The sequence below is a fragment of the Syzygium oleosum genome, unplaced genomic scaffold (assembly GCF_021117445.2).
Source record: "Syzygium oleosum isolate NSW1041296 unplaced genomic scaffold, Sole_v2.1 Sole_v2.06, whole genome shotgun sequence".
Taxonomy (NCBI): domain Eukaryota; kingdom Viridiplantae; phylum Streptophyta; class Magnoliopsida; order Myrtales; family Myrtaceae; genus Syzygium; species Syzygium oleosum.
This window is the reverse complement of record NW_026607490.1, coordinates 4,580,576-4,600,406: the sequence shown is the minus strand read 5'-3', so window position 1 is coordinate 4,600,406 and position 19,831 is coordinate 4,580,576. Positions and strand designations below refer to the sequence as shown.

At 43.4% G+C, this 19,831-nt stretch overlaps 4 protein-coding genes across 8 annotated transcripts; 1 reads left to right on the top strand and 3 right to left on the bottom strand.

Moving 5' to 3' along the window:
• The first annotated feature begins 87 nt into the window (after positions 1-87).
• LOC115680206 (uncharacterized) lies at positions 88-5,076 on the top strand. Of its 4 annotated transcripts, XR_008816785.1 has the most exons (4): positions 185-1,111; positions 1,239-1,497; positions 1,700-1,995; positions 2,991-5,076. XR_008816785.1 is itself a non-coding variant. In XM_030603962.2 (2 exons), exons 1-2 carry the CDS (start codon positions 626-628, stop codon positions 1,886-1,888), a joined length of 384 nt encoding a protein of 127 aa, XP_030459822.2. In that variant the 5' UTR covers positions 131-625; the 3' UTR covers positions 1,889-2,191. The 4 variants fall into 4 exon arrangements, 1 of the variants encoding a protein (XP_030459822.2); XR_008816784.1 differs by lacking the exon at positions 2,991-5,076 and having other exon boundaries at positions 256-1,111; positions 1,700-2,191; XR_004005612.2 differs by lacking the exons at positions 1,239-1,497; positions 2,991-5,076 and having other exon boundaries at positions 88-1,111; positions 1,700-2,191.
• Positions 2,383-5,919, bottom strand: LOC115680205 (lysine histidine transporter-like 2). Of its 2 annotated transcripts, XM_056312257.1 has the most exons (8): positions 5,671-5,919; positions 5,388-5,588; positions 4,361-4,744; positions 3,503-3,896; positions 3,276-3,381; positions 3,033-3,124; positions 2,866-2,934; positions 2,383-2,771 (listed from the first exon to the last, which is right to left on the bottom strand). In XM_056312257.1, exons 2-8 carry the CDS (start codon positions 5,558-5,560, stop codon positions 2,673-2,675), a joined length of 1,317 nt encoding a protein of 438 aa, XP_056168232.1. In that variant the 5' UTR covers positions 5,561-5,588; positions 5,671-5,919; the 3' UTR covers positions 2,383-2,672. The 2 variants fall into 2 exon arrangements, with proteins under 2 accessions (XP_056168232.1, XP_030459821.2); XM_030603961.2 differs by lacking the exon at positions 5,671-5,919 and having other exon boundaries at positions 5,388-5,659.
• Positions 5,920-6,391: 472 nt separating this feature from the next.
• Positions 6,392-10,205, bottom strand: LOC115680204 (uncharacterized). The gene is made up of 2 exons (XM_030603960.2): positions 8,953-10,205; positions 6,392-7,910 (listed from the first exon to the last, which is right to left on the bottom strand). The coding sequence occupies exons 1-2, from the start codon at positions 9,652-9,654 to the stop codon at positions 6,603-6,605; spliced, it is 2,010 nt and encodes a 669-aa protein (XP_030459820.2). The 5' UTR covers positions 9,655-10,205; the 3' UTR covers positions 6,392-6,602.
• A 4,276-nt stretch (positions 10,206-14,481) lies between these two features.
• On the bottom strand, positions 14,482-17,860 carry LOC115680188 (pentatricopeptide repeat-containing protein At3g04130, mitochondrial). Its single transcript, XM_030603943.2, has 2 exons — positions 16,244-17,860; positions 14,482-15,121 (listed from the first exon to the last, which is right to left on the bottom strand). Exon 1 carries the CDS (start codon positions 17,853-17,855, stop codon positions 16,251-16,253), a length of 1,605 nt encoding a protein of 534 aa, XP_030459803.2. The 5' UTR covers positions 17,856-17,860; the 3' UTR covers positions 14,482-15,121; positions 16,244-16,250.
• Between the last annotated feature and the right edge of the window lie 1,971 nt (positions 17,861-19,831).

Genomic DNA, 19,831 nt, shown 5'->3' with positions numbered 1-19,831 from the left:
CTCCTTGGAGGGTAATGTAGTCCCTGAACATGAATTAATGGAAGGATTGCATTAATCATTTTCATATAATTCAGGCATTATATTGAATATGTACCAAAAGTCCATAGATCATATTAAACAAATTAAAAGTTCAGAGGCCACATTGAACATTAAGCTAAAGTTTAGGGATCACATTGAACAAATTAAAAGTTCAGGGATCAAATTGCATATTGGGCCAAACTTCATGGACTCTGTGTCATTTTCCCTTTTATTAATGGGTAAAAATTATCTTTTTTATATTAGCTCAAATTAAAACTTTGCAGCTCTCTAGAAAAAAATGAGCATTTTATATCCTTATTTCTTTTGAAGTAAAGTCTCTATTTTGCCAATGATTGCTTGAAAGTGTTGTCGGAGGCGTAACGCGCGTGCGATTGTTAGGAACCTCCAACGTCGTAACTAACTCTTTGAACCAAACCAACGACCTCGACTTCGTTTTCCATTGCCGATATCGACACGATCCCGACCTCCGACGGCTCAACAGCTGCATCTTCTTTGTCCTAACCGTTTTAGTTTCCGTCTTCGCTCTCTTCTTCTCCTTCTCCTCCGTGTTCGATTCCGAAGCCGCGAGCTCTTGCTGGATCTCTTGATGGCCACCGTCGCCGGACCGAGCGCTGCTGCCCTCAGCTCAGGCCGGATCGTGAAGCCGGTTTGGAGAGTTCGCAATGTCCAGGAGGCTCGGGTTTTTGCGGCAGAATTTGAGCCCGATTCTTGGCGGATTCCCATCGAGTCGGCTCCGGAACCTGCCTATCCCTTCGGCGCCAAAGCGGAAGCTCGGTTGCTGGTAATCGATTCTTTCCCTTTTCGCACTTGCGGCGCTTGCATACGCCGTTTCTTTTGACTGGTAATTGCTTAGTTTCTGCTTCGTGGGTATTTCTTCTCTTTTCGGAAATGCCTTCCTCATGAGGAGGAAAAGAGTTGCCGCAGTGTATGGAGCTCTTGTTGTGGGAGTCATATAACGTACAATGCAGACTGCGAAGCTTCAGGCATTTAGAGGAATGGCATTTTGTACGGTGCAATAGTTCTTGGCCTCACAAAGACTGTAGCAAAAGAATATGCAAGCCGAAACATCAATGTAAGCTTTTCACATCTTGTCATTGTTTATTCTCTCGTCTTATTAAGAATGTAGTCAGTTTTTCCCCCTTGTTCGACCGTATCAAAAACTGCAGTCGGCTTTCTTCTATCAACATTGTTTCCCCCAGAGGCTAATGCTATTGCACCAGGGTTCATTGCGTCTGATATGACTGCCAAACTCGGGGAAGAAGTCGAAAAGAAAATCTTGGAGACAGTTCCCTTAGGTGATATATGCAAGGAGTGGCTGCCTGGAATGTGTCAGTGGTATTTCACCAAGGAATTGCTGATCTAGGGGAGTTCCAGTCCTGTCACTGTTGAGGACATATACAGGAGATCACATAACATTTATGCTGGAGTATGAATTTTGTATGATACTTGGTTAAGAAGGTATTCACTATATACTCAGGAAAGTTCAGGTGGCTTTAGGGTTGGGGAGGGATTGAGAGAATTCATATCCCCTGATGGAACTTCGAATAAGAATCCTCGTGCCTGTGCTGTGTAGTCATAAGTAAGAATAGCCCTTCAAATTTATTCCGTCAAAGAGTGTGTGGGACTTCTGTACTGATGTTAGTTATCTTTATGAGTTCAGGAAGGTGTGGACAGTCAGAAGAAGTTGCTGGCTGGTGGATTTCTGGCCGTCAACCCTGCAGCCAGCTACATTATGGGACTGGTCAAAGAATTGCTGTTCCTGCCTTTTTCCTTTACCTCTCCCTTCACACGGTGTTTTATCTTTGGTTCGCTTGCCAACCGGATGTCACTATGCCGGTCACAACCATAGATGGTGGAATGGTCATGTAGAGTATTATAACTGCTTTATTGAAGCCTGAATAGAACTTCCAACTGCAGAGCTTAGCCTATGGGGCAGTAATTCACAAGAGACTAGTGGTATGACATTTAAAACCAATGTTGAACACTTATTTTGCTGAGGATGGACAGTAATGATATTTTTTAGGCAAGTTCTGAGATTATAGGCTGCAGTTGATCACAGAGAGTCATTTGTCATGTTTGACATGATCATGAAATACCAACTGTATGGTCATTTTTTGCTTAATCAGGAAGTCGTGATTTGCAGTCTTGAATTCACTAGTTCTAGAAATACTGTTCATCTTCTCCTTCAGCTCCAGATCTCCCCTCCAAATCTGGATTGAAGTACAGCCATCTGCCAATTTCTTTCACAGCCTTTTGTAGAATACAAATTCCTTCGGACGTTCAACTGCTGTACACCACAGAGATTAATGCTGCTTTGGAAAACTTTGTGAGCATTCTTACGAATTTGGTGTCTGGAGAAATAGTTGGATTTGAAACATGGAGACATACATGCTTGCTCTAAACGTCCTTGTTTTCCATAATAGCTAAGTCAAATGCATGCTTTGACCTTATTTACACAGACTTGTCATAACTAGAACACGATCCTCCCAAATCGAGCCAGATGATTATACAGACGTCAACATATATAAACAAAGACACTGTCACAAACTAATCCTCAACCATCGTGTAATTGACATCATTATGTCCTGATAATCGTCAAGGTTAGTCAATCCTCCTCTTTAGGGCGAAAGACTTTACGAGAAGAACTTGTAATTTTTTGATGAAAGGATGATCTGCCTTAGGCCACCAATTGGTCCGAGAATCACCAGCATTACACCGAGTATGATGCAAATCTGAAATGCATAAAAGATCAAGCTAAATCAGTAAAACAACCAAGATTTTGTGGTCAAAGTTCGTGAATGTGTATCCATAAGAGCTAGTGCATACCCAGTTGGTACACCATGATAAGCTGAATTTCCTCGGTTTGTTGATACAAAGCCACATGATGCATGGAAGCTGTAGAAATTGGAATGATGATATCAAATTTCTGATGTATTTGCTAAATTTTCAAGTGAGCGGTAGGTAATGAATGAAGCAATTTCGCTTTCACTTACGAAGTACGTTGTTGGAGCGAGAGCAAACCCTCCAAAGAACCCGAGGAGACTACCGAAGAAGGGGATGCAGATAGCGACGACCATTGTGAAAGCTGAGCAAGGAAGACCAGAAAAGACAATCAATTGCATTGGAGAAAAACAGCTCTTAACTTTTGCAGGGAAACACCCACTTAAGTCCGTAGTTTAGCTTCAGATTCAGAACTTCCATGCATCAAGAACCGGTAAGCTTTTCAAATCACTCACCGACATAGACTGTACGCGTGACGAAACGGAGAGTGAAGCAAGGCTTGAAGCGCAATTTCCTGACGAGAACAGTCTCCATCATGTCAAAAACCGGCATCGCGTAGATCTGTGCCCACAAAGCATTGCGAAGTGTAAGGAAAACAGTTCTCAGCACAGCACAAAACTTTTCAACAGGACAAAAAGCAGAAGCAAATCATAAGTCTTTCTTCTTGTTTTTTCCCCCTCACCTGGTAGCTACCAATGACATGGATGACCACAAACAAGTTAGCAGCAGCTATGATCCACTTGGGCTTTTGGAGAGTGATGAGGATGTTGTCATCCACGGTGTTGCCAAACACGTAGTAGCCGACGAGGGCCACAGGGAAGTAGCAGATGGCCACGATGACGTACGCGACCAACACGCCTCTCCACATGGGCTTCTTCGAGGGCTTCTCTGGGCTGGAGGGAATGGTGGCCTGGATCTCCAGCACCACGTTGTGGCCGGCATAAGCGAAGGCCACATCGCCCAGCGCGCTGAAGAAGTTGAACACTACGGTTTGTGTGTCTTTGCCCTTGTACGAATAGTCCACATCTGGTTGCACTCCCTTGTGCAGAGATGCTGTCCAGGCAATGGTGGAATAGCTGTGTGCACACAAAAAAGAAAGAAAGATGAAGGCCTGCCCTTAAAATTGCAGGACCAACACCAACCGCGGGGTTGATGTAGATACCAGACATATGAAAATATGTTAAAAACCCTATGATACATCAAAGTAGCATGACGTAAAAAAACAAGAAAGTTTGAGATTGAAACGATCTAGCCAAAGGGAAAGGTCAAGCTCGCTTGCGTCTGCATTTTTTTCTGTCGTTGGCCTATGTACCGCTTGGCTTCATTAAGCGAACATAGACAGAAGCGAGCCTACCATGTCTCCTGAGCCGTCCAAACTATGGTCAGGTCTATAGTCGGGCCATTGTGTAATCCTCCAAGGCGGTCTCAGGATCAAGCGTACCTCGATCCTTTCTTAATGCACAAGCTAAAGCCGATATGGCTCGCTCTCAGAAGTTCAAGGTTTCTCATGAACAAATAGACTATCTTGTTAATCCCTTACCTGAGGGACATGACTGCAGCAGCCAAGGAGACAACAGAGATGGAGTTGAAGTTGGGGAGGTGGGAGAGGACAAAGTGGACGGAGGCAAAGATCATGATGAAGTAGGAGGTCCTGATGGGCTGGCAATCGCTGCAGAGCAATTCGTGGATCTTCTTGATGGACTTGCCTCCGGTGATCATGTACACGATGTCGACCCCAACCTCAACAACCAGCTGCTGGGGGACCACAATCCACAGGCCCAGCTTCTCGCCAAAGGCGTGTTGGCCCAGCTCGTGGTACCGGTCAAACCTCTTCCCTGGCACCATCTCGTGCATCTCCACCATCTGCCACAGCGTGTACAGGGTGACGACCCATGATATGATGAGCACAGTCACACCGGGTCCCCTGCAATGACATCCATCCAGTGTCCGGAAAAAGAAAACGGGAAAAGGACAATGTCAAGACATTAAAATCTAGATGTAAAACTATATCATTGTTTGGCGCAGTTTGCTTTCGTCGGTGGGGATCAGTTGAGCAGGAAAGGTTAGGATATCCGCGTTCTAAAAAGATTGAAAAGAGAGATGGAGAAATTTGTCAATGAATTACTTTGTTCCGCTCTCTGTTCCCTAGGATTTCTTGAGGTTTTTCGAACTCTTTTAAGATAGAAACAGAAGTTTTGAAATTTCTCTGCCAAATATGAAATGAAACTTCTGAGAGTTCACATTGGTTTTCTGATATCCTTGTGGATCATAATTGTGTTTTCTTATGCTCACTGGAAATTGAGGTTCAAGCTGATGAACTGAAAACTGTGTAAAGAATCACATCCCGCAGCTAGGATCCTGAAGATTTTTCAGGTCAAAAGCTGCCTTTGAAGCATTAATGCGAGAGAAGTGATGTAAACAGCAAAGGCGAAAGAAAAGGATACAAACATCATGTAAAACATATAGTAATGAAAAGTTTCGCCTAGTGGGCTTTAAGGTGCAAAAATTATGGTATGGTCGAAACGAAGAAATTGAAACTGAAGAATTGATGGGACGCGTTAAATTACCATCCAAGCTCAGCCATGGAATAAGGCAAGCTGAGGACGCCGGCACCAACCATCGCGGTGACATTGTGGAAGGCTGAGTACCACCACTTAGCATTCCTGGAGGATGTGATCGGAAGCCAATTGTTGATCGACTTCTCATCGATCTCGTCATTCTGTGGCCGATCTTGGGCCATTGCTAGGGAAATGCAGGCGCTCGTCAAGCTTCCCCGGACCCAAAACCACAGAATGATGAGTTCTTGTTGCATGAAGATGAGTGATTTATAGCTAGAGAGAGAGAGATCACCCCTGGAATCAAGAGAAGCCATATTTAGCACTCTCTTTTACTAAGAATATACCATGGCGCTGGTCTCGGCTGTTTTCTCTCTGTAACACTCCTCAACTGAAACCTGAAGATTCTTACAACCACCAATTCGACCTTTAGGTGCGCTTCTTGTTGAATTACCACTTGACCTTTGTTTTTTTCAAATTTTATTTCAATTGAGGGCAGGCAATCCCGTAGCTAAAACTTAGGAGCATTTCGTGAATCTTGTTATGCACGTCGAATTATCGGGCAGACATCTTTAAGCAAGTCGCAAGCTCACTTTGAATTTATTCGTACCCTGACTCTGCTGGAATCATAACAAAGGAAGGGTATTTACCTATCGACCAAAACATGTGATCGTATGGGAAGATTAGAGATAATACCAAATCAAGTGCATGTCTTTTGAGACGAACTTTGTTTTGCCACGCCATTTTTTGATATATGTCGAGACCAACCTAACTGCGCTCAATGACACGTGCCTTGTCCCTGCCGGTCTGCTAATCTAATCGTCATTTTCGGCTAAAACTACAGATAACATGGGCTGTTTGCCTAAAACGAGCACTTCCACGAGTGAAGGATACGTCGATCATCACTCCACAATCTTGGGTCCATGCAACTTACATGACCTAAGAACAAACCTGTTCAAAGTTTCTCCATCAAAGCGCACTCCATACAGAGATTACTGCATATACAATTTACATACTTGTTCAGAATCTTGCTCTTCATAACATTATTTATACAACCAACATTGGAACGTTACCACATCTGTTTTACTGTGCTGAAAAACTTCTGAGAGCTTTATGTTTATTATTACAAAGAAAGGTTAAGGAATCAACAATATATCGTGATCTCTCAGAATATCTAGTCTAACCGAGGAAAACCCACTATTACCGTACTCTTCCTTGGAAGCAAGATCATACCATTAAGGCTTGCTCGTACGCTCGATATTCCGGCGCAGACTCGATAGAATCTTCAGTGGCTAAACGTTGTGCACCGAAGCAGAAGTACTGATTCATCAGCCTCCTGTTGAACGAGGTCTTTTTCTGGTCCCTCCCTAGGCTTCTGCCGTTATTCAAGGGTTTAATTGACCCAGAGGCTCTCAAGACATCAATGTTCTGTCTCCCGTCGAGTGATATAGGTGAAGATATGGATGACCCCGAATAAGAACTTGGACAGGAATCAGCTTGCAAAAATTGTGGCTTCGCCTGAAGCACACCATGCATAAGGCCCGTGGTATACTTCTTTCTCGTGGAAGGACTTGGAAAATCAGTCCCCAAAGAGTAAGTCCTCTTATTGTTTGGAAGGGATGCTTGTTTCGAATACCGTTGCCTGAGTGAGATTCGATGATCCTTGAAACTGCCACTTATTTTGACAGACTCAAGAGAATCGCTGTCATTGTCATCTCTAAACCCCACCTTAATGGCATTTCTTTCTTTCCTTCCGGCCCAACCGAAGAGAAACTTCAGGCGTCTCGCACTACGATTGATTGAACTTCCCATCTTATTTTCAGACAAGTTACCAGAATCTACGTCACTTATTTCACTCAAGCAGCTAGCGTACTCCAGAAGGCCCGAATTGAAACGGGACCCACATGCACTATCGACCCCAGCATACAAAAGGATCTCTCCGTCGGGAATCCTGAATGATGTTCCCGGGCTACGCACAACGCCCTGCTCTCTAAGATGAGAAGCGAGCATATTTCTAACTTTGCGGTCTTGACAATTGGTGATCCCCCCGGCAGAAATCAACTGCTTTATCAGAATGTCAGAAGATGTTGATTTGGGCCGTTGCTTGAGAAGATCTAGTGGAGTCATTCCATTAGAATCACAGACATTCAAATTAATTGACCGAACAGTCACCAGCAGTTCCACGAGACTCGTCTGGATATTCTCGGCTACAGCCATGTGAAGGGCAGTCCTTCCATCGCTGTTCCTCACATTGATGATGTCCTCGATATTTATGATCTTTCCACATAACAACTGCTTCATAAGCTCGACCTGACGATCAACTCTTCGGAATCCGGGAGTGCGGAAACCTGCCACAGCAAGATGAAGGAAAGTATCGCCATAGCTGTTTGTCACCGAGGCTAGAGAGGGAGATGCGAGAATGAGGACCTCTACAACACTTAAATGACCCCGGTAAGCAGCCACATGTAACGCTGTGTTGCCATGATTATCTGTAGAGCTAATGATATCATAGGATGCTATTAGATCCTTAACAACCTGCAGCGGGCAAAAACACGCATAAGTGTTCATAAAGGTAGTTCCAAATAAAACCTGTGGCGATGTGGGCATCCGTGATTGAATGCTCGGGATTTCATCACCATGAGAGGGTTGGTAAACCAGCAAATGAAAGAAATTTATTTGTCCTAGTTTTAAAAAAAAAACACATCACACACTACAGTTACACACTTTCAAAGAAAAACAGGAAACACAAGATTGACGAGTCACGACAGCAGGTCTAGACATGGCCTCATTGATCATTCTGATACCCCAGTTATATGCCGTAAAGACTGAAATCTTCAAAACGCACAATACCGATGCACTCATTGATAGTCGAGGTGCTGGGTGTGTCTCTCAGAAATGCTCTGATTGACTAGTCAATGAGCATCGCGTTTCTTACGATTACCAAAAAAAGTCGTTAGGGACCATTCTCACATTTCACATATCAACACCAAAGGAATTTAACATGTGGAATAAAGACTATAAAACCGCAGTATCATAGGGCGTCTGCTTTGGGTGGCTTCAAAATGTCACGCAGAAAAAGCATCCCAAATGCATTTTTCAAGGTGGAATTCTTAAATTAGCACATACCGTCCGAGCATCAAATCGCTTGTCATCAAGCATATAGAGATGTGCATGAAGCTAACCAGGTCTTTGGAAACAAGTGGTTTTTTGCTATGCAAAACAGAACACAATGTATGCAGCTTAAGCCATCCATAAAGCAACAAATACAGAAGCACTTCCAGTGCAATTTGAGACAGCCCTCAACCCCCTCCCTATTCAAAAACTTCAAATTACACAACCAACCGAACTCCCAACTTTATCAGTGACCAAATTCGCCAAGAAGACATAACGATCTCCTCTTATAGCCACACTCTTGCAAGTCATCAAACTATGAACTACCATCATTATCAATCTCACAATCCGATGACTAATTCATATACCAGCCAAAGCGTGAAATGAAAATCTTCAAATGCGGTACAGAAAACAAAGAAATCCCAAAAAAATAAAAAGAAAAGGAAAGAAAAAGAAAAATCCTAACCTCAACTTGCCCTCTTCCAGATGCACTATGCAACACAGTAGAGCCCTGCGAATCTCTGTACACCAAAACATCAGAGCAACCCTCAATCAGCTCCCTCAGAATCTCCACATTCCCTCCTCTTGCAGCTGCATGAACAGCTCTGTTCATAATCTCCCACCTAAAACCTCTGTCCCCATCAACTTCACCAACACTCAAACCGTTCTTCGGTGAAACCGCAGATTCGAGCAAGCACCTGAAAACCCCACAATTCTTGCTCCTAGCAGCAGCATACAACACATCACTCACCCCATACTCTCCCTCTCCAAACACCAGAAAAGGGTCTCTCTCCAACAGCTCCTTCACGAACTCGAGGTCGCCCGCCGAGGCGGCCGTGTACACGAGCCACCCGCCGTAGCCGGCGCGGACAAGCGAGTTCTCGCCCTTGCCTTTCCGCGGCTCACAGTCGAGGAGGAGCCTGCGCGCCACGGCGGCGCGGCACCGGGCCACGTCGTCGAACTGCCCCGCCGTGTCATCGTCCCACACGGTCTCGAGGCGGCGGATGCGGCGTAGGGAGGTGAGCTTGATGAGGAGGTTGGGGTCCAGGTGGAGCAGCTCCCTGACCACGTCATAGAGGCCGTTCGCCGCCGCCCAGTCGATGGGCGACGCGTACCACCACTGGTCGCCGGTGCTCTCCCACCGCAGAGGGAAGTAATCCGGCGGCATTTCCGAGCAGAAAGAGGATGACCCAGAAAGCAAGGCGGGAGCTTTGTGCGAAAATAAGCAACAGAAAGACGAAAGCTACTGAACAGAAGGAAGGAAAGACTTCAGAAGCGAGTTTGACAATCAGGTGAAGAGGCCGAGTTTCAACAGCCGAACCATTCATTCGAGAGGAGGAGACAACGAGCGAAACAATGATTTCTCTGCCCCTATAAAGCGGGGCAAAAGGGAAGAGGACTCGAACAGAGAGACAGAGAGACAGAGGGACCGAGACACAGTTTAAGAGCAAAAAGGGTCAACCTTTGGAACCGCTCGTTCACACGCTCATGCTCACAGAAGATAGCAAGAAAATGATGGGAGATTTTTGGAGGGTGTTTGCCTTTTCTTCTTCTTGTTTCTTTCTGTTTTTTAAGGTGGAGAAAAAGTTTTGGAGACGAGAAATGACTGATTGGGATCTGATTCCTCTGGCCCGTGATAGCCTGCCGAAGGAGACCTTGCAGAGGCGATGGAAGCCAGAAAATTTTTCAGGATAATTTATGCTTCTGCTTGTTTATGAAAATATTATTCGGTGGAAATTGCGGGGTTAGTAAGTGTGCTATATGCTCTGAACATGTACATCTTAGAAAGCTTCTTCATTGATTATGCTAAGATAAGGAACAAGACATCAATCGAAAACCCGGACGGGAGGTTATTTCCCGACCGACGCGAAACTAAAAGTTTTCGCCGCTCTTCGTTCTCGGATCGGAGACATGTTACCGACGCCGAAACCGACGAATTCGTTTGAAAGTTCAACTTTCCTTAAAACCAGAGCATAAGGGTGAGCATGGAATGCATTCGGAATAAAAATTGTTCTAATGCATTCGAAACAATGACGTTTGTTAAAAAATTTACGGATTGCGTTGGAGCGATTTTTGCATTCGGAATAAAAATGCGTTTGTTAAAAATAGTTGATTCGAATGCATTCTTGATTCGGAATGCATTTTTGATTCCGGAATGCATTTTTGGCAAGAAAAAGAAGCTACTTTTGTAGCTTCGATTCGAATGCATTCTCTCTATTTTCTCATAATTTTTTTTTTAAAATGCATAAAAATTGAAAAATTCTAGAAAAAATCATAAAAATTTTCAGAAAATAAAAAAAAAGTCAGATTTCGGGAAAATATGAAATTTGGTGAATTTTTTTTTAAAAAAATCAAAAAATCAAAAATTTCAAAACTTCACAGAATAGCTTAAAACACATGTGGCCACCCACTTTGAGTGAAATTTAATTTTTTTGAGGTGCCAAAAAAAAATCAAAAATTTCAAAACTTCACAGAATGGCTTAAAATACATGCATCTACTTTGAAATGAAATTTAAATTTTTTGAGGTAAAAAAATATAAAATAAAATAAAATAAAAATTTTCAAAACTTCACAAAATGGCTTAAAATACTGTGCACTTTGAGTGAAATTTAAATTTTTGAGGTGCCCAAAAAATTAAAAAAATTAAAATTTCAAAACTTTCAAAACTTTTAAAATGGCTAGAATACCACTTTGAGTAAAATTTTAATTTTTTGAGGTGCCTAAAAAATAAAATAAAAAATTCAAAACTTCACAAAATGGCTAGAATACCACACACCACTTTAAGTGAAATTTAAATTTTTTAGGTGTCAAAAAAAATTAAAAAATCAAAAAATTCAAAAATTTACGGAATGACTTATAATACCCGCAGCCACCCACTTTGAGTAAAATTTAAATTTTTTTAGGTGAAAAAAAAATCAACAAATCAAAAAAGATTTCTGTTCCAGAAATCAATTTCTGGAGCAGAATTAGTCATGTTTTACCAAACAGATTTCTTCTCCGAAATCAATTTCTAAGAAGCAATTTAAATCAATTTCTGGCAAGAATTTGATTTACGGAACGCTATATTCGCATTCGCACTAAGAGATCATTCTGGGACGAGAACGAAAACTTGAAGCCAAGCATGAGAATTCCACGTATGTCCGTTGACTTTTGAGATGATGAACGTTTCCAATTCATGGGTTGGCCAAAGATGGAAAATGACCTTTTAAAAAAATTTCTTGCCCCAAGCTTTCGATAGCGTGCGATTGGGTACTTGACATGGTCTCTCATTTCACAAATTGATGAACAACTTTGGCAGAAGGCAGCTCCGTCGGAACACTCCGCTCCCAATCGAATTTCCCAAAAATGGCAAAATTCGCAGATGATGTTCAAATTATAACGGATTAATGATACAGACGGTCCATGAATTTTGGCCCGACATGCAATATAGTCCATAAATTTTTAATCTGTCCAGTATGGTCTCTGAACTTTACCCCGATGTGTGATGCGGTCCCTAAACTTTTAATTTGTTCAATGCAGTCCTTGAACTTTTGGTACGTGTTCGATTTAGTCCATGAACTATATGAAAATATTCAATGTTGTCCTTCCACTAATTCAACTTCAGGGACAACGTTAAACATTTACGTATAGTTGATGGAGGATTACATTGAACATTTTTATATAGTTTAGGGACTAAATTGAACATGTATCAAAAGTCCAAGGATTACATGAACAATTTAAAAGTTCAGGAACCACATCGCACATTGAGCTATAACTCAGTGACTACAATGAACAAATTAAAAGTTTAAGGGCCATATTGCATGTCGAGTCAAAATACATGGACCATTCATATCGTTTTCCCAATTATAATTAAGAAAGAAGGCGTCGGCCCGCGGTATCCGGTGATCCAATCATCAATCGGGACTGTTCTTTTGATAAATCCACCGTGAAAGTTGCGATTTTTATATTATGGGACTTGGTCGAGGAAGCACATGCATCGACCTTCTTGTTGTGTCTTTTGGCCCGGGCGCATGCATGTGTACCTTCCCCTTAGAATCTCCACCCTTCTGCAGTGCTTGTGTCTTCCATCAGTAGGTTTGGGACCGGAAGGACTAGTCGGTGGCTTATAAAATTCAGTGCGCTTTTCAGAGATGGATTTGCACGAGGATTACGCTTGAATGTCGTGCACCTTTCGATCATTGCAAACGATTCGAATTTCGCCAGTCATCCCGGGTTTCGAGTTAGCGTCCGACTCGGTCCATTCAGCGAGAGGTTAGCAGTGTGTTTCTTAACGTGGGATTTACCTATATAAGGTGCGCGCTCGCGCACGTATCAAAAAGAAAATGGGAATCATTCGATACCAATTCATGCTTTCCTTTGGATTATCATTCTTCTGCTCGGCTATGTTGTAAGTTTGAACTTTGGGACGACAATTCGCGCCCGATTCGATAAATTCTTTCTACTTGGTACCTTCTCGTAATGAATAGATAAGGACCCCAAATGACCGGGCATATAAAATGTATTGACGCAAATAACCGAATGGAAAATACACATGCATAACCAGTTACGAATAATTTCTATAAATCGATCAATATATGACCATCATCCTTTCAAAAAATATTCATGTTCTAATATTGTTACCTTCGCATCTTATCCTGATAAAATTGATAGATCAGCGAAATTAATAAGAGGGAAAAAAATCATTTTCTTGTTAAATCTTTTTGGAGACTTCCATTTGCCACTTTTTGGACCAGAGGAAACAAGAGGCTCTATTGCATGGACCCCGCTGCAATTCCGCATCATTATCTTGAGATTATCATAATTACGTTTTTAATCATCGATTAAAAACGAATATTAGTAGGTCCATTTGAGATTATTATTTTTATATCGTTATTTTATTTTAATAAATAAATCTAGAAGAGAGAAATTGATGAGATGTCTTTGGTCACCGGCCTTTAGATAACCTCGAGGCCTTGCCGACCGCAAACAATGGTCCGCCTACTTTATCTTCGAACTTCAATTTGACTAATAAAGCCAACATTAATGGCAATGATAATCAAATCCTTAATTGTTTAATTAGTGCAAAAGCATTTCCTATCACATCGCCCAAAATCCCCCCCGTCAAAGCTTAGCTTACACCTCAACAGTCGGCTGTTGTCGCGCCATTACACCAATTACGCGTTTTCATTTTGTTCAAGAAGACTTGTCAGGATAACTGCACAGGAAGTCCTACAATTTGTTACGAAAGTGTAATCGAGTACTAAAACTTTTAAAAAGTACAATCAAATCATAAAACTTATCTTGAAAGTATAATCGTATTTTAAAACTTACAAAAAATACAATCGTGTACTGAAAACTTGTCACGAAAATGTAATTGAGTCTTAAAACTCTCGAAAAAATATAATCAATGAGAGGATTTGATTGAACCAATTTGACAAGTTTTAGAACTTGATTGAACTTTCGTGATGAGTTTTAGGACTTAATTGCACTTTCGTCATAAGTTTTTAGACTTAATTGCACTTTTTGAAAGTTTTAGAACTCAATTACACTTCCGTAACAAGTTTTAGGACTTCCTAGGCACTTATCTCTTTAATGCATAATAAACAAGACCACTCGATCGGTTCAAAAACATCACGCCGTCATCTCTCGCGACACTTGAGCAACACTATACAACTTTTTCTTGGCTCCGAACTCTTTTCTCCCCGCTTTGATCACGAGTCGACTAAAAACCCACATCGAATTTCGAACAGGTCCCGAGCCCTGTCAAAAGATAAGCACGGCGATTAAGCGATTCGTGACCGGATTCGGCGATTCTTATAGCGAGCACCTAAGGAGTAGACATGTCAAAGGGAAGACGACAATGTGGGTGGTTCAGTCCCACGTCCAAAGAAGCGATCAAGGATGATTATGATGGAGGTGGACCATCAAAGCACATGGGAATGTCGATGACGATGAAGGATGCGCGAGGCCCCTACCGCGGGGCCTTTAAGTGATCAGAAGGTCCGTCGTTGTGCTATTATCGCCATCGTGCTTTGGATCACGAGATTCGGACTCGGATTTTGAGATAAAGTTGGGGGAATCACGTGGGTGTCGTCCCCTCGTAACAAGCATCCCAATGCACAGAGTTTTGGCACGCAATTACTCAGCTGCGTTATAGATGAATCATTCCATCACAATGCTACAATTTGCATGTTACTCTGTTTGGGTCTCTGCTTGATCTTCTTCCCAGCCAGATCTGTGAACTGTGAAGTACCCATCAGTCTTAATCTTTCCACTGAAAGAACAAGCTCTCGCCCTAAACCCCCGCAGCATGAGGCTCGAGTATTATCCGAGTCCATATGTTTCGTCTTCTTCAAGAAACTTGCAGTGGCATGATGACGTTGCATCGGGCGTTCGCTGCAATCCCCTTCGTTCAGGGTTTTCAGCAAATTCGTTGGAGGTGGCGAGCAAACAGCGTCATTGTTTGTAGCGTACGCGCCACCGGAAACTCCATCGATTGATGGGATTTTTGTTGCCGCGGGCAGATAACGATTCTGCCCTCTGGCTGTCCATCATCCTTCGCCAGCCACAATTGTCCTATGCTGTCCTAACGGCCTGCGACTGTTGAGCAACATTCTGGTTCACAATGTCGGCATCAAAATATGGGCTTCCTGCGCCTGGTGCAACAGAAGCAATCTTGTTAGGGGAATATCAGGTTGTCAACATGAGACAGAGCACGTTCATCAGTCAGTACCATCTACGCTATTTGCTTTTCAACATCAAGCAGGGTGTGCGTGTTGACCGAAGGGGAAGAGAGCAAAGAAGTTGGGATAAAATAACTGAAGTGATAAATGCTTTTACATAGATCAGAAATTCATATACCGCCACCGACACGGACAGCATTCTCTGCATGAATCGTACTTTTAAGAATCCAATAATCTCTATCTACACCATTCTACTGTGGCACATCATTTTGGCATTCAAATCTACAGAACAAAAATCGTATCCCTGAGTGGTTGGCTTCACTAGCCAGGAAGCAACAATAGGCGAGGTAATTTCCTGGATTCAAGCTGATTGAGGCAATTGTCGGCCATTTAACTTAAACTCTCTTCGCTTCTAGGCTACAAAAAATTTAAGATTCACAAAGATGACCTTGTTGGCTTCTTACTGCAATCTTATAAGGAAGAAAAAATAAACAGAAACGAAGCTCCAAAGATGCTCTTAAATTAGATTCACATCAGTGACGGAATAAGCGCTCTATAAATACCAAAGGAGAGTTCTGTCTGATTAACATATCGACCAAGGTTTTATATAGATATAGTTGGACTCTTGCAACAGAAACTATAAAACAATTAGTATGGAGGATTCAAGCTTCCAGTAAGTGCGACATAATGCCTTTACATTGTAATAAAAGAGAACATGAAGTTTCATACGCAAACCATTCCAACACCATGCAGACATGTAACAAGGATATTCACATTTTCCATTCACAGAATTTGCAGTGCGTATTTCAGAAACTTTGAGTGCATTCGTTGATTTCAGAATGCTTCAGTCCAAACCAATAGTTTGTCCAACTGTCTTATGCACTTAAAAGCTCTCGTCATCTCACCAAGCTGGACCCTTGCTTTCAATAATGAAATGGACTCTAATTCATGATTCACAACACTTTCCATTTAAAGCTTCAGAGCAATAGCAAACAGCCAAACAACAAGGATCACGAATATTGAGGGTTGCAGCTACTTGTTCATCGTAACATCCGAGCCATATCAAACTATATGCCAGCTTAATATAGATTTTACCTTGTCCTCATATTTTCTTCATGAAATCCTCAATCCTCTCAGCGGCATCATACATGTTCTTCTGTTTCACTTCATCCAGCAGCAAAAGACATGTCTGATACCTTGGACTTATGTCTTGACCAACCATCTCATCAAACAGAAGGTAAGCCCAATCAGCTTTGTCCGCTCTACATAACCCATGAATTAGAAGTGTATATGCCGAGACATCCAGACTGAGGTGATGCTTGTTGACCATGTCGTCCAACAATCTGCTCAAAAAGCCGTCAGTTTTCCCAGATTTAAAGCAAGATTTCAGCAAGGGATAGTACGTCTGAACATCAGGTTTGGCAAAATTTGAATCTTCCATTTCTTTGAGGAGATCCATCGCCTTCTGAACTTGACCATGGTGACAAAACATCGAAATCATGGTATTGTAGGTAGGCGTGTTTGGTCTTACGCCACGAGTAGGCATCTCCACCTCAAAAACATCGATGGCATCTCGAACTCGCCCGGCTCTCGCGAGCACATGGATCAAGCAATTGTAAAAGAGTGTATCCGGCTTGCACCCATCCAACTTCATCCTCTCGGCTAATTGCAGCGCTTCATCAAACTCCTCCGACTTTGCCAGATAATGCATGACCGTAGTGTACGTGACCACATTCGGCAGGCTCCCCCCATCCCGCATTTCGTCGAACAGTTGATAGACCTTATTGAAATTGCCCTGACGGCAATGAAACTGCATGATCGTCGAGTAGCTAATGACGCAGGGCCGAACCCCGTGGCCCTTCATTTCCTGGATAGTCCACTGCGCCTCGTCGACCCTATTGATCTTACACCAACCGAAGATCAAAATATTGAACGTGCGCGCATCGGGCAAAACGTGAGGCTTGAGCTGCAGCATGATCGAGCGCGCCTGCTCGACCCTGCGCTCCTTGCAGAGCGTGTCCAGCAACAAGTTCATGGACTCGGTGTTCTTCTCCAACCCGAAGTCCCCCAATTCATCAAACACCTTGACCGCTTCCTCCCACAACCCCGCACCAGCGAACCTCCTCATCACCTTCCCTACCGTGCTGAGCCTCACGAGCTTGCCCCGGCTCATCTCCTCCAAAACCTCCCTCATCCTGTCCATCCTCCGGCTCTTGCCGAGGATATCGACGATCGCGTCGCAGGCCTCCGGGGAGGCGCGGCCGGATTCGGCGCGCGGCCCGGCCCACCGGAACACGCCGAGGGCGGACTTCCAGTCGTCCCTGAACCGATGGAGCAGCTTCTCGACGAGGCCGTGGGGGACGACCGCGATGGAGGCGCAGGAGGGGTCGCGCTCGAGGGAGCGGAGGACTTCGTGCTCGCTGCTCCCGGCGCGGACCCTGGACACGACGGTCTCGAGGTCGGACGGCCGGTCCGCGGCGGGGCTCCTGGGCGGCGCGTCGCGGAGGGCGTAGGAGGAGAGGTTGGGAGCGGCCCGGCGGATCGGCGGGAGCCCGGAGGTGCGGGGGCGCCGGGCGACGGCGGTTCGGGAAGAGAAGAAGCTCATGGGAGAAAACGGCGGGAGACTGGTCGACACGGTCCGTCGGAGGAAATACCGAAGGCGCGGGATTAAGGATTTGTATATCATGGGATAAAACATCGACAGCATTTGAAGGAGTGGCAAGGGCATTTTCATTATTTATTTTTTTGATTTTTTTTCCTTCTTTCTTTTCATAAAAAAAAGTCAAAATAAAAAGAACACACGGGCTCTTCGCTTCTTGTGGTCGCCACCCCATTGCCAGTGGGGCGTTGGCAAGAGCCGAAAGGCCTCCTAGCCCTTACTAGAATCGGAAGAGAGTTGCGACCTTGGGTGAGGGTCGTCAACCCTCGTCCAGGTCTAGGGGTGGGCCGCTAGACCGAGGCAATGGCCGGTGACCCTCGCCTTGACCGAGCGAGGGTCGCCGGCCCTCGCCCCAATCTAAGAGAGGGTCGCGATCCTCTCCCGGTTTTGGCGAGGGTCGCCAGCCCTCATCAAGACACCAGCAACCTTGCCTGCTGTCACCGTCGCCCCAACAGCAATGGGGTGGTGGCGCCAGCCGCTTGTATTTTTCCTCTTAAAAAAAACTTATTTTTTAATTTAATTTAGGTTAAAATTGTCTTTAAATGAAAACGTCATTGACCGGCCGTCAAGATTCGGCCCTTATTTGAAACTATTATAGCCACTTCAAACCCTTATCTAAGAAAATGAAAGCACTTCGAGCCCTTATTTGGAATTTTCCCTAAAATTTATATTTTATCCCATGATATACAAAGTGCAATTTTGCTTCCGGACAAGAACATTTTACTCAATTGGACCCTTTATTTGTTTTTAATTTTGGGAATAGAGTTTTTTCGTTTACACAAATTTTACATATATTGAGGCCTTCCTTTATTGAAATTAAATAATTAGCAAATCATCCTTAAACTTAACCATAGTAAGATTGTGCGTCAATTGCAGGTTACATAACTGAAAAAATATCTAATTATAAGTCACATTAGATTTTAGTTTGTCGTAATGGGATCATGAAAATTCAAAGTTTTTCATGTCTTTTGCTTGCGATTTCTTGCTTTGGCTGGCGAACGGGTGGATCATTTTAATTTTCTGCACGAAAATCTGCGACAATTAACTTTTCCTTTCGTAGTACAATTGCGTCAATATTATAAAACGTTTTTTCCTCGCTCAATTCGATTAAAAATAATCAATTCAAGCAATGTTAATTTAACGCCTTTTCCTCGAGCATTGATTCATTTTCCCCCTCCCCTTTTCAGCAGCTTAATATAATGATGGATCCAAACTCACGAGTCTAATGAACTCCATCATGGAGATTGGACACGAGAAAATATTAAGTGAGATTGTCTTGCCAAGTTAGCAAACAGCCACTCCATTCAACGTGCTGGGTTTGACTTGGCGTTCTCCCTCCCTCCCTCTTCACAAGTTCCTTCCCTCTTTCAATTTTATCGCTTCCTCTTCTCATTTTCTCAGGAATTTCAAAGATCAGAGATGTCTCTCTTAGAAGGTGAGAAAATTAATAGAGGTAGTGAACTAGTGAAGTGGGAGGGAGAGGGAGTAGAGACACATTTTCTTTCTAGCTAACGAGGACAGTAAACGGAGAAGTAACGAAGAGAAAAAATGGAGGGACTTTCAAAGAATTCCGACAGGAGAAACTGTCCGAACACTTATCGCACGCTGAACCTACTAACTTGACAAGACAATCTCACCTAATACTTTCTCAGTGGGCACAAGGAATGCAACTAAAGTGAGAGTTGAGACTAACCATCAGTGGCTGCATTGCTGGTGAGGCATCGGCAGTGGTGTGATGGTTGTCGCCACCAAATGAAGATTAATGACGGTGATTATTAACCAGTATCAATCTATGGCTGCGATGCTAGTGGTGGCAGATCGCCTTGCAAACGACCCAGTCGATGGCGACGGTTGCAAAAGTTCGGCAAGACGCTGTTTGAATCATTACATCGCATGAAGCAATGATTGGTTACCGTAAAATATTACGACAAATGCGAACTAGCGGACATTGAACCGACCGACACGTACTCCACCAACTCAACAGCAACTAACAAATCAAATCTGTTTCACAAGTAAATCGTATT

Excerpts from the sequence above, each read along its gene's own strand:
- LOC115680206 (XM_030603962.2), top strand. The coding sequence starts at position 626 with ATGGCCACCGTCGCCGGACCGAGCGCTGCTGCCCTCAGCTCAGGCCGG. Across the intron at positions 821-1,699 it reads AAGCGGAAGCTCGGTTGCTG|GAAGGTGTGGACAGTCAGAA; the intron begins GTAATCGATTCT and ends TTATGAGTTCAG.
- LOC115680205 (XM_030603961.2), bottom strand. The coding sequence starts at position 5,632 with ATGCAACAAGAACTCATCATTCTGTGGTTTTGGGTCCGGGGAAGCTTG. Across the intron at positions 3,897-4,360 it reads GCTGCAGTCATGTCCCTCAG|CTATTCCACCATTGCCTGGA; the intron begins GTAAGGGATTAA and ends GTGTGCACACAG. Across the intron at positions 3,382-3,502 it reads ATGTCATTGGTAGCTACCAG|ATCTACGCGATGCCGGTTTT; the intron begins GTGAGGGGGAAA and ends TTGTGGGCACAG.
- LOC115680204 (XM_030603960.2), bottom strand. The coding sequence starts at position 9,654 with ATGCCGCCGGATTACTTCCCTCTGCGGTGGGAGAGCACCGGCGACCAG. Across the intron at positions 7,911-8,952 it reads CTGGAAGAGGGCAAGTTGAG|GTTGTTAAGGATCTAATAGC; the intron begins GTTAGGATTTTT and ends TGCCCGCTGCAG.
- LOC115680188 (XM_030603943.2), bottom strand. The coding sequence starts at position 17,855 with ATGCTGTCGATGTTTTATCCCATGATATACAAATCCTTAATCCCGCGC.